Source organism: Diadema antillarum, unplaced genomic scaffold (genome assembly GCF_040938485.1).
Source record: "Diadema antillarum isolate AM-2024a unplaced genomic scaffold, OU_Dant_1.0 scf00000085, whole genome shotgun sequence".
Lineage (NCBI taxonomy): Eukaryota > Metazoa > Echinodermata > Echinoidea > Diadematoida > Diadematidae > Diadema > Diadema antillarum.
In genome coordinates, this window is record NW_027270974.1 from 906,322 (window position 1) to 920,276 (window position 13,955).

The window sequence follows — 13,955 nt, forward strand, 5'->3', positions numbered from 1 at the left end:
TAAAGCGTGATACATACGGAGGTGGCACCATGTGTCAAAGTTAAAATGTCAGAATGTCACTATTACTGGGGGCTTGTTTTCATCCAACTCAGGGAATTCGTGCCTAAGTCTACATGTATTGCTGCAACATACACTACGATATCCCTGTCATGTAAAGGCCTAGGCCAAATCCTCGGCTCCAATGTCTTGCTACTTTCAAAGGTTTTGAAAACGCCACTGAACTGTAAAGGTTTTACTTTCATGGCTTGATAAATTTCTCAGTTGGATGGTCTCCTTGTTGATTTTCAGGTAGGCTGAGATCATTTGTGTACCACGTGGAAATGATGGTGGTAAGTTATTTTTTGCTTAATTCTGGGTGTTTTTCCAACCCAACTTTGCAGGTGATAGCAGCGGAGGGTGAGCAGAATGCCTCGCGGGCGCTTAAGGAAGCAGCGGACGTTCTCTGTGAGTCGCCAGCGGCCCTGCAGCTGCGCTACCTTCAGACCCTCAACACCATCTCAGCCGAGAAGAACTCCACCATCATCTTCCCCCTCCCCATCGACCTGCTGACCGGCTTCCTCGCCTCTGACGACGCCCCTTCGCCCGCATCACCCAAGATGGTGGAGTGACGGCGCTGTCGCAAAAACAAAAAGTCGCAAAGAAGAAAAAAAGTAAAATGCGACATTAGACTCTCATACTGCCATGTTTTTGTCAACTCTGCCACATCCCGACGTACAAAATCACCTCCTTGGAACATCTGTCACCATCACAAAATTTGTTGTCCTGACAACGCAGGAGCTGAGAGGTTTTTAATCAGGCATCCTTGCTCAGGCAATGCGTGTCTATTCCCTTCTGCCTGGTTGGAGTTGGTGGCATACTGTTGGCAGTTGATGAAATTTCATTTTTTCTTTTTATACTTCCTCTTGTCTTAAATGTGATCTGCCAATGAATGGACAAAATGAATATACACTTCCAAATCACTGTTTGACTTTGTCAGTTGTTCGTTTTTTTCTCTAAGTACACAATTATTTACAAGCTGTATTTCAAATTTTTAGTGCATAGAAAAAGTGATTCGACAATTGCATAATGGACATTTATCATGTTTTAGATTGTGAGTTTATTTATAAACTTCTTTAACTAGATAAGTGTATGATTTTTCTGTATCATTGCAAAGGATGTTTTTGTCTCCATCCAATTGTAAAGTATAAACTGAGTGTATAAAAGTGATGAGGGTGGATGATAAAAGTTGATGATAAAAGTGATTTTCAATCACATTTGACAAGTGAATGCAGGACTGTGATTTCATGGCCTTGGTACTAAAAATATTCCAAGTGGAATACATCTCTCTTTCGCCAACGTTGAATGAACATTCATGTGTAATGGTTCATTTGTAGCGATTGTTGTTGAGTTATGAAATACTGGGTCTTGCCACAAAGCTAACTCTTGTTTTTTTTTTAGGTATGAGTTTCTGCATTCACAGTCCAGACCAAGTCTGCTGCATTAACGGTGAACTCGTACGTCTAGAGCAGTCCCTTGCGAGTAATGTCTTATTATCAACAGTCATTGTATGCAAATATGCCAATAAAAATGAAATATTTGAAAGCTATTAACAATGTCACTCAGATAAAAAATATCATCATGTGTGGGTAGATAGCGCAAGGCAGATGCTATACATTAACCATTGTGCAGGTGAGATTTTGATGCAAGTCTCAATGTGTTTTTTTTTCTGCAATCCTCCCAGAAAAAAGTCTTGTGAGACACATATCACTAAATTTATGCATAAAATTTTGTCTGCCATATGTAAAGTCTGTGGTGCGATAAGTAGATGCACTAAACAATGGTTGGGTATCTTTATGGTGTTTATGTGCATGTTTTTTTTTAGCAAACATGCTCATGCCTATAACAGTACAGGGGGTGTTTCATAAAGCTGGTCTTAAAGTCATGAACTACTTAAGAATGACTGGAACACGCTCTGGTGTGCTATACTTATCAGAATTTCAATTATTCAGCACAAGAACTGATCACCAGTCATTCTTAAGTCCGTCGTAACTTTAGAAACAGCTTTATGAAACACCCCCTGGCTGTTTTCAACTGAAGTCAAGCTCTGTAGTTTGTCATGCATAGAATTCCCTTAAGAAGCATCATTAGGCTGTGTGCTAGAAGGCTACTCCCCTGCTCAGTATTCTATCATTGTGCAAAATATTTAGCTCATTTGTCACGTATGCCTTCTTGAAGAGTCTAGTCATCCAAGTTATCCAAACTCTTCAGTCCAGTGTACATAAGGGTTGATATACGATTCTTGCCAATATTTCATTTGATTTGCCCTTTGCATTGAGGCATATCATTAAAACACTTGTACAGCTAGCTGTCTTGATATTAGTCTGTATATTACCAGATTGAACTGATTTTATATAAAACAGAAAACATTTTAGCTTTAAATCTGGTTTCTTTTGAGTATTATGGTTTATAGCTGTTGGCTATTGTGTATCGTCTTGTTTTGTACTGTGCATAGATGTCATTCGTTTGTTTTTCTTTTTTGATATAATATGGATGATTAGCTGACTTTTGTTAGATCTAACTTTTTCCAGAGGGGGAAAAAAAGGTTAATTTTGTGTCTCTAGACTGCATAGGACCTTATGCCATTTACAATTCATTCATATGAACCATATATGACAGAAGATTTGGCACTGCATGTAATCATGTGAAGAATATGATGTCAGAAATATGATGTCAGAGAACAGAGAAACAGAGTTATGTAGTTGGATAGAGAGCAAGAAAGGAGGTATTGAGAAAAATGGTATTTCAGGAATCAGCGATACAAGGACTACAGCAAGAACAGAAGAAAAGGAGCATATAAAAACTGGGTGTTGCTGTGTTTATCCTAATTATCACATAACATTAAAGAAATATATAAATGTCAAAGGAATGACAGTGGATATAGAGCTGCAGGCTCATGCATTTCTAAACCTTGAATTCACATGTAAATCTGTGTCCTACATAGTAGCATTCCATCATTGATCATTAATAATCTATATGAAGCAAACAACAGAAAGCAAAACTACATCCTCTAAATGCAGACCAATGTTATTCCATTGGTCACAGGAATCTGGAATGTCTAGTGCAAAGTTTGTAGAAATTTCAGACTCCAGTGGTTACATGTGGAAGGATGTGAAAAGGAGCTCTTCCTGTATGGAATACACCAATGGAGGGCAGCCTCACCTGTTCAACTCGTAGGTCCGTGCGGGAATGCATCGATCATTACAATGTATGTGTACTTGCGACCTAGAACGTTTTATAACAACTAACTGCTACTAAATCATGTGTCAGAAATTCTTACAGCAGCAGAGGATTAAATGAAGGGTTTGTTTGCAAAAACCGATAAGTCCATTTTTGAAGATTTTGAAGTATGATCTCTGCCATAAAGTACAAAATAATACCTTTTAAATGATATATTGGTCACTTCATATAAAGGTATATTTTTTAAGTTATGGTCAAAAGAAGCAAAAATTTTCTTATTATTCTCTTTATCTTTAATCGCAAATATCTCCATTTGGCAAATATGGACTTATCGGTTTTTGCAAACAAACTCTTCAAATATATTTGTCCCAGTAAGGATGAGCAAATTGAAATCATTCATATGTGATGATTTATCATTATTTTTGGTATTGCCCCATTTAGTCATGGATTAGTATATAGGAGATTCTACTACATGACTTCAGCATAAACAATGCAATGCCACAGATCTTTGTGTTATATTTATGCCAAGTGTTTGAAATGCTTAGAATGTGTTCTAAATTACGGCTGCATCCCATGTATGTGTCAAAGATCACGTTGTTCCATTCAGATTTGTCTCATCAAGCAGTAGCCATTCAAATATATCTTTTTGTTAACCAGAGTGCATCATTAGCGCATCATAAAGAATATTGCCCTCCCGATCATCTTGACATACTAACTTCACCGTATCAAGCTAGAGTGAAATGATGAAAGACTGTATCTAGTCCATTTGTGGTTTATTGGATGTAGTGATAGTATCTTAAAACCTGTATAGCAATTTCTATATTTGTCACTTGTATTTATTTATTCATATCCTATCAACACAGATTTTCCTTGTCTACATTTTTCTGTGTGGCCTGTAAATAAATTCATAATTACAGACAAAAACTGCTTTTCTCCCTGGTAATTTGCATTCTTAAATTGTGAAGTTATTAACATAAAACTAAAACAAGTGAATGTTGTTTTGTTTTTATTTCAAAGCACACTCACACTATAAAATTATACACCCATATGTGCAAGATAAAGAGGAGTTTTACATCAGCAATGTGAACGTTAAGAGGAATAAAACCTGTTCTGCACATGCCCAAGATGGCTTCTTAAAATCCGTCTTGCATCATCTGAGTTTTCATGATGGTTCTGGGCCATTTTAGCATCCGCTCAAATTCAATACGCAGAGAGCTACTTGATACCATGATAACGAATGACATATGGGGGCTCTATTTTACTTTGTATAGGCTGCGTCTTTGCGAAAGCTAAAGCTACTTTGCAACATGACACAGGGAGAGAGAATAGTCAAGCAACCATCATCTTAACGTTCGCATTGCAGATTTAAAGCATGCTACTCTATGAGACACATTGCCGACAAACGCATGCATATACACACAAGGTAATAGTCACTGAGCAATAGTATACACACACACGCACACACACACACACACTCTCTCTCTCTCTCTATACCGTATGTCCCCCAAAAATGTTACATTGGGACCCTCCACAATGATAACAAATAGTGAAAAAATAGAAAAAAACTGAATCAATCCAAATACAATTTCAGGGAAGGAAACTATAACTTATTACCATTTCTTGCAGAAAAGCCTATCCGATTTGCTTCAGTGGTCACAGAGAAATTGGGATTTTTGTAGAGCATGTCAGGTCCAACTTCTGTCCAATGTGTTCACACATTAATATGCAATTCCAAGAGCATCCAAGTGTTAAACTTGGAAGAATCACATCCACGACATGCTTCAAAACGATTCACATTTCTCTGTGACAACATAACCATATTGAATGGGGTTTTCTGCAAAATATAGGTAAGATGTTATATTTTTAGACCCTGAAATAGCATTCAGACAGTTTCATCATATTGAAAGTTATAAATGCAAAATCTGACTGTAATTTTTTTGGGGGACATACTGTATATGTGACCTATCAGACAATAATCTTCCAAGTTTATCTTCATTGAATATAATTTAAGCTCCCACCCAAATTAATAAGAAGCTGTCTTCCAGAAAAACACAGAAAACTGGCTATAAACATGTGGTCAAGTGTGAAATCCATCCAACACAATTCAAAACATCAGAATGATATGCCATATAAAACTAATAAGTCAATATAGATTCTCAAATTTGGACAGGTGGCTGCTAAAAAAAAGTCAAGCTTCTGATATTTTAACAAATAAACTTGTGAAGTCTTTTCTGGGTTTTGAAGTCTATGGCTTTATCCAAGTGTCTTGTTGATAGGTCACATATATTTTTTTGTGAGTTCACCAACACCTGAACGACAATCGCACGCAAGACGACTCCATGTAGAATATGTGACATGTGAGATACAAACTGTTGTGAATGACAAATACACAGACCATTATAAGATTTCCCAGATCTTTTTTAATGTCTACATTGTAAGTTTTCAGCATTTTTTTTATTTGACAACAAGGAAACCATAAATACTAGTCACAAGTGTTTAGTATGTGCATACATTATATGTCTGAAGAAGAAAAAAACCAAACAAACAAATAAGGCAAAAGTTCAGACAAATAACATCTTGTATACTTCAAGAATATAGATATATCCACGTTTTAAACCCAGTACTGTCATTAGATATGATTTAATAATGCACATTGCATATAATCATTATATGAGACTCAAGGGCTGTCCAGACTAGGACGTGTTGCCATGTAACTTGGGACTGACTGATTAGCCAGTTTGGACTAATTTAAGAAGAGCAAGTTTACAAACTGCATGCGTCAAGATGCAAGAAACAGCCTGGCCACATTTCCTTGAATCTCTTTTTGCTTTTATAGATGACAGTATCTCTGCAAATGTTTGGGCATTGAAACCAGATGACATTCCTCAATGATATCTGACTCTGACAAATCCTATTATGATAAAACCATTCCCAACATCCAGCCAGAGTATAATAAGGGACGTTTTCTGAGAAAGCCTGAAAATCAACTGTCGAAAGAAAGAAAGAAAGAAAGAAAGAAAGAAAGAAAGAAAGAAAGAAAGAAAGAAAGAAAGAAAGAAAGAAAGAAAGAAAGAAAGAAAGAAAGAAAGAAAGAAAGAAAGAAAAAGAAAGAAAGAAAGAAAGAAAGAAAGAAAGAAAGAAAGAAAGAAAGAAAGAAAGAAAGAAAGAAAGAAAGAAAGAAAGCAAAACTGGAAATCAATGTTTGGGGACTTTATCAAACTTTTCTTAGGATGGTTCACAAAATTATATGAAGGTCCTCACTGAAGCATGCCATTTTCATTCTTCATGTTTTTTTTTTTTCAGTGTACAAACTGTTATATTTTTGGTATACTGGATGAATAATAGTCTGGCTGGGAGAAAAAACATTTTGTTTTCCAATCAAAGTTAATAATCAAGCCATTAGATCATACATATAATTAAAAATGTCCCCTTGTAATTGCATTGTAAAGAATGCATAAATAAGAGATTGATTGTCCAAATCATATATTTATTACAAATGATATCATATAGATTTTGATATGTGAGGCAGGCAAGCAAAGTACTTGGCAAAAGGCTCCTCGAAAATTGAAAAGTTGAAGAAGATGACTTGGCACTATCAGACACAAAGGCCCAAATTCACAAAGGTGGTACAAATAAAACCATGGTTTAAACCATGGACAAAAACTATGGGGTGCCAAGTGTCGCATGGAATATTTCGATACGAAATCAGTCATTTCGTCGATGAAATGTTTATTTTGTAACGAAATGACAACATTTTGTAACTAAATGAACATTTCGTCCACGAAATGATGATTCCGTTAACGAAACGGTCATTTTGTTGATGAAATGACCAATTTCGTAACGAAATATTCCGTGCGACACTTGGTGTTTCATGGTTTTTGTCCATGGTTTAAACCATGGTTTCATTTGTACCACCTTCGTGAATTCGGGCCAAAATGTGAATATGAATCAGCTACACAAAATGCATCTCATTAATTTGGAATTTGCAGAATTTTGATTCTCCCAATCAAAACAGCCCCCATCGCATGACTCGTAACAAGGAAGAAAAAAGAAGGGAAGAATTTAAGAATGAAGAACATGAACGTGTCTTTTGACTGTGGTTTTCATAACTGACAGTATAATTCAAGTGGCTTACAAAAATTGAATTGTAACATACGAGTTCACATGATATTTGCTCAACATATGAGCCAACTGTTCAAAGTACCTGACCATAATAAGAGACAAGTTAGGTGGATTTTTTCACATAATGAAAAACGTTTTCTTTTTCCATTTTCAGGAATGATATTTGTTAGGGGAAGCAGCAAAAAATTGCATCCTAAAAGTTTTTTCTTCCATCACTTTAATGCAATGGACTTCTTTTTGTGACATTCCAGATACACTTTAAAAAAACTGAATGTATCTGTTTATCTTTTATTTTTAACACATAAAAACTAAAAAAAGAATAACAGAATTGACAAACTCATGTTGATACACTGACACAGAATGTTGGAAAGGAAAGATGTTGTAGTTTGGTTTGGAAGCCCTGTATTTTCCGTACAAGTTCAAACATCGGTGTTCGCTACAGCGTTACAGTGAAGAGTGGTCAGAAAGTGCACTGCTATTTGGAGTGTGAGAAACCGATAAGAGATGATACCAAAATGATGATTTGTGATGATGACTTTGGTGCTTCATGCTGGCTTTTGATTCCAGCCCAAAACACGTGTCAACCATGAATATATTCTGTGTAAATAAACCGCAGTGCAATCATTGACACATATAGGGACTACATACATGTCTTGTGTCAGGGTGTTCACTATCCGGTGTTCAGTGTACTTGAAGCAGTGTAACAGCATGCACTAAATAACATCAGTGTGTGGTGTTGGTGTTGACTGTAATCAAGCACCAGGCTTTTCAAAAATCCCTTGTGATCAATGCAATGTGTCCTAGCTGCATGCTGCAAGACTAGAGTTTGTACATAACCTGTACCAAAACATTGACTAGGCCTATGTGTCTGTCAATCCAGTTTTACACTTGAAGACAAAAGGCAAATATAGGTCATTTGTGTCTTACAGAGGGAAAATAATCCAACAATGTTAGTGACATACCAAGAAACCTGTGTACTATTTCACAGTCATTGCTACAACTGTAAATGAATGACAGTTGCTAGCTAAGATCGATTAGTTTCAAGAATCAATGACTTATATGAAAACAATGAAGTCATATTCCATGACACTTGCTCCAGAAAATCATTACACTAAAGCACATGGTCATCCTTGACGTTGCGTAATAACGAAATCTGTCTTCATCTCCCATGGACACATACAGTCTCTGAATTCTTTATATACAAACATGTGAGATCATACTCGATGCAACATACTTCAAGTGGCTATATAAACTATACATTGTCATCATTTATTGATATATATACATACACATGTACACTTATAATGTATGAACATTTCTCTCTTGTTGCAATCTATATTGCTGTATTGCATGAACGTCTGGAAAATAAATGTTGCTTTTTTCAACATTTATATGTTCTTAGCCCTTTACCTACTGATGTTCTTCAAGATCTTCAGAATCACATATTATCTTTACAATTCCAGAACGGGATAAAAAAATGGGTATCTGACAGTGAGAATCACTTGAATGTATGCAAGAATATTTTAGAGCTTAGTACCTTAGAATTTTAAAATCCAGTATGTAAAAAGAAAAGAAATCTAACGCTATCTTGGTTCGGATATACAAAAATGGAAAAAAGAAAAGAAAAGTGGGAATCTCATTCAGCATAGCACTAGTAATCATTCTTTAACCCGTTGAGGACGGTTTAATTTTGCTACAACATGCATTTCCCATAGACCCCTGCCCGAGTATACTCGGGACTCGTCCTCAACGGGTTAACTGGAGTGAGTATCTTTTTTTTTCTTACTATGCAGTCAAAAAAAAAATTATTTTATTGGTATTTCTTTCATTTGATGATAAAATTTAGGTTTCCTGAAAGTTTTATCATCCTAAATTCAACATGGATATTTAATATCATTATGCAAGCTCTCAACTGAAAAAAGCTAACAAAATAAATCAGAGCAAAACAACTTACACCCTGGTTTCATTTCAGAGCAGTTAAAAAAAGTATGGAACTCCAATTATATGATTTTTTTTTTACTGCAATTATACCTACTATCTGCAAATATTCAATTCTAATGAATTGTTCTCTTCTTTTCTCTGTCCCAAATGTTGCTGGAGAATTAACTTAGAATAAACTGAACAGAATTTATAAGTGTGAACAATACTCTACAGAAAACAAAAGGTATGATATACATTGTACTAACTGGCAAAACATGTGACAATGATTCAAAGGTTTTATTTTCAATAGAATATGGATCAATACAAAGGTTCTATCTATTTTTAGTGAAAAAAGGAGTCTTGTTTAACTGATGTGTTGTCCACAAGACTGGTGAAATTGATGTGTGGGAGAATGAGCATGAGTGATGGCATTATAAGAGAATTTGAAATAAAATAATGACTAATGACTGTTTTTTCTTATTTCTTTCCGGATTTTGATTTTTCCATACATCTATTATAAAAGGTAAACACTCTTGCAAGGGATTGCTATCAAAGTACTGGCAATACTTAAACTGGCTACTGATCTCATGTAATCATGCAATCTAAAGTATCTCTTGTGGCTTATGTGTCATACTATATTACTTAAGTATTTGTTTCCTGTAGCAATAAACAAAATAAAAACAATAAATCATTCATGATGATTAGGTTAAAAAAAAATAGGAAAAAGTCTGAGCACAATTCTGATTGACATTGTGAGTCAGCTAGAATGATTCAGGGTGATTGGTAACTTTTATCTTCTTGGGTGTGTTAGCATATGATTATGTTACTTTTTCTCTCTGAAAATACCTATATGATAGCAATTAATCTTCAGATATTTGTTGAGATGATCAATGAAATCATGATGCAACATGCAAAGTGAATATTAATCTTTCCATGACATGCAATCTTCTCTGCTGTGAGGTGTTTTGCGTAGTTCTATACGCCAGACATTATCACATCTATTTACTACAATGAACTATATTTTTCTTCCTACTTTGATTGAAAAAAAAAAGAAGGAATGTAGATCTAAGACATCAATTTCTTTTGGAGGGGTTGGGATGGAACAGAGTAAGGTGCTACAGAGCTCCAAAAGTACATATCCATGGAGCCCAGCACAGGTAAAAAAAAAAGGTTAGATTGTAAAATGGGTTAAGTACCATTGTTATAGGGATGGTACAGTATTGGTGATGGGGAGGATTAGGCTTTTAAATTTTTGTGAGATACCAGGAAACCACTTACGAAACAGTATAGAGCATACCATTCTATGACAAATTCAAAGTTTATTCGATGAAACTCATTTTTGGAATGGCTGAGACATCCAAAAAACAAAGTAAAATAGAGCGATCACAATAAAAGGTGGGTCCCACCTTTTATTAGGATTGCTCTATTTTGTGTATCTCGGCCATTTTAAAATCAATTTTCATCAAATAAACATTGAATTCCTCTTGGAATTACATGCTCTTTCATATTTCACAAGAAGTATACGATCCCTTTAAATATTTTGAAGTAAGTCCATTATCAAATCTTCCCAGGGACACATTACTTGTTACATGGCAAAGGATATTCTTGAAGTCATGATTAAAAATGTACCATATATTCTTATCATTTTCTCCTTTTCTAGCAGCTTTAAATGCAAATATCTGAAATCTACAGAATGGAGTTAACTCCTTTTGCGAGCAAACTCTTCAAATATCTGCTTCTCTGGACTGGAAATTGATGAAAGTAATGGAAGAGCCATCTCTCACAGCAGCCTCTGCTTTGGATTTGACTATACAGCAAACATGCCTTTTGGCCATGCACTACGCCTACGCAAGAATTTCAGTCTCGTAGACCATGCGCTTCAGACTCAGCGTGTGTGATGTGAGGTAATTCGGTTTACAGAAGTCTCCATAACATACAAGAAAAGTCTGTGCCGCGAGCACGGAATCGCTGAAACACACATAGTTATATGCTACGGGCAGACAGAGAAACACTGCTGCCCAACCAGACATGGTATATTCGGTAGAAAGAGACAGACTTTAGGTAAACTATTCATCCTTACTAAATCTCTCCATGTAACAATTCCTAGTGAATTGAGATGAACTCCTGACATCTTTCTTTTAAGGATACAAAATAAAAAATAAACGAGAATCACAAACTGTTAGCCAGCCGAGTATGTGACTATCTCTGCAGAAACCCAGCTAAAAGTCTCTTTTCATTCATCGCTGTTCTTGCTAGAAGTTCAGTCCATTCAGGATTTTTGTTGATCTTCATCTGAACTCCAGCAACTTTTGTTCTGATAAAGAAAGAAAGGAAAGTCCAGATCCTTTGCTTTGTTTTCTCTTCTCGCAGATTTACATTCTTCCGTGAGTCTGTAGATAAACTGCCATATTGCTCTCCCCTTTGGTTACTTAAATTTTCACAAGGCATCCCCCTGCTGACACCCCCAAACACTAGACCAGTAAAATTCTCTGACTGACAAAGTATGGGCATCACCCCTGTCAAGACAATGATAGTCCTTTCTATAACACTGGCTGTGTCTGTACTCTTGCTGTAGATGCTGACAAGACTTTGGCATTTGTGCTGCTCCTTTGGACTCACTTCCAATCCAGGAAACGGCTTGGATCCCAATGATTCCTTTCAGTGCGACATAGACTCAAGGGGTGCCTCATGGTTACCTCCTATCCATCGCTTTCAGATGACATTTCCACAGGAAGGAAAAATTGTGATGCAGCAGATGCGTCAGGCTCAAAGAAAATTCTAACCCTCATGGCCACACACATTTAATTTTTCCCCACAACAAAGAAGATCCAATTATGAGCAGAGACGAGATTTTGTCTTGTATACAAAAAACACAGAACCGCAGTCGGGCTTGTCATATGTACGTTTCTGACAAATCGTCCTCCGTTATGCCGGAAACCTTCTCCCCGTGGATGAGTTTGGGCGTGAACGCACTGGGCGCGGTCATCGAGACATAGGCACTGTCCTCCACTGACATGTGGGGCGGCGTGATCTTGTCGGTAACCGCGAGGGTAGTCCGTGTGTTTGGGGTGGGGCTAGGCGCGTGGTGGACAAAGACGGGGGAGGAGGAGGCGGAGCTGCCTTTAACCTGAGGAAGCGCTTTCGTCTTCTGCTGGATTTTCTCTGTTAATATCCTGATCTTCTCTTCTCTCTGAGAGAAAAAACAGAAATACAATGAGATCGTCATCAGCACCGGAAAGTGAATATTCAACCTTTACAGTAACAATTGCTAAATTAACAAGTTTTAAGTACTTTCATTCTTTTTTTTTTTCATTTCTTTTTTTTATAATCGTTATGCATGATTATGACAATGATCATTACTGCCGGCAACCAGGGACAGCCTGGTGGTAGTGTCGCTGCCAAGAAAGCAGTAGATGACAGGTTCCAGTCCCACTGGTTCCTTTTTTCTGACATATTTGTTAATTTACAGATCAGTAGTTGCGATATTGACAAATTTAATTTGTAGAGGGAGACAAAGTGAAGAAACTCACACCTGATAATTATCATTGGTCATTATCATTACGGTATTATGACAAATCATTATCATTACTATCATGATTATGAATATCACTCATATCGTTACTACTACTTCTGCATTGTACTTCTACTACTACTACTACCACTACTACTAGGCTCCTACTACTACTACTGCCTACTACTGTAAAAGTGGACATTTTCGCGCATTTCGAGCAACCAGAAACCAGCACGAAAATAAAAAGTGCACAAATATCTGTGCTTGCTATATGTTCCAGCAGTCCTTTTCTTGATTCCGCAGAATTAAAACCACATGAAACTTGTCTTACCCGAACGAGCATGAAAAATTACTTGCGTGAAAATATCCACTTTTACAGTATCATCGCACTGTTATTACTGTTATTGTCATTATTATTGATATCCTTTCATCATCAATAGTAGCAGTATTAACAGAAGTAGCAGCAGCAGTACTATTAAATTAGCAAAGGATAGTTCATATATTATTTACTCCTTTCTTATGTTTGTCTTTACCTCTTTGATATGCCTCTTGATCTCCTCATTCTCTGCTGATAGCCGGGTGTGCTTCTCCTCGTCTTCTCTACTCGGGGCAGCTAAACCTTGAGTGTTCTTATTATACGTGCCTTGGGGATTGTGTGCAATGGATACCACCTGTGGGTAGAGCATGATTAGACAGAAGTGTGAACACACCTAATTCATACACATCAACACACACACACACACACACACACACACACACACACACACAAATATACATGAATAAATTGTAAAACCACCAATTTTCACATGTATGAAACTTTTGCAAATTTTGTGAAGAGCCAAGATTTGCAAAAGTTTTTGTCTACACAATGCACTGAATATAAGTGCCAATTGGTGAAAGTTTCATGCAACGAAAAAGGCCGTCGGCGCCAATTCATCAAAGTTCCATGCCTCAAATGATTCTGGTTCTACAGTACACATATCTGTGTTTTGTTTCATCATCCTTCAGGAAGAGTAACAAAATGTGACAAGACTGAAAAAAAAATGTGTTTATAAAAACTTTACAAAGACATGGCCATTCCAGTCAAGCTGCTACAAAAAAAGTAGGTGGTTGTATCATAATGACAAAGAAAATATATTACTCGATATCTTCATTTGATCTCAAATGTGTTCACCCAGATATAGCT

The 13,955-nt window shown here is 36.4% G+C and overlaps 2 protein-coding genes across 2 annotated transcripts in view; one reads left to right on the top strand and one right to left on the bottom strand.

Annotated features, from left to right (window-relative positions):
• The window catches only part of LOC139717912 (band 7 protein AGAP004871-like), a 120,560-nt gene extending 119,354 nt beyond the window's left edge, over positions 1 to 1,206 (top strand). The window contains exon 6 of the mRNA XM_071629398.1: positions 381 to 1,206. Coding sequence (XP_071485499.1) covers positions 381 to 608 — 228 coding nt within the window. The 3' untranslated portion in view covers positions 609 to 1,206. The remainder of the gene's footprint in view (positions 1 to 380) is intronic.
• A 10,137-nt stretch (positions 1,207 to 11,343) lies between these two features.
• The window catches only part of LOC139717918 (gamma-aminobutyric acid type B receptor subunit 1-like), a 307,083-nt gene continuing 304,471 nt past the window's right edge, over positions 11,344 to 13,955 (bottom strand). Inside the window, exons 16-17 of the mRNA XM_071629404.1 lie at positions 13,303 to 13,440; positions 11,344 to 12,448 (exon numbers count right to left, since the gene is read on the bottom strand). Of these exons, the coding sequence (XP_071485505.1) occupies positions 12,152 to 12,448; positions 13,303 to 13,440 (435 nt within the window). The 3' untranslated portion in view covers positions 11,344 to 12,151. The remainder of the gene's footprint in view (positions 12,449 to 13,302; positions 13,441 to 13,955) is intronic.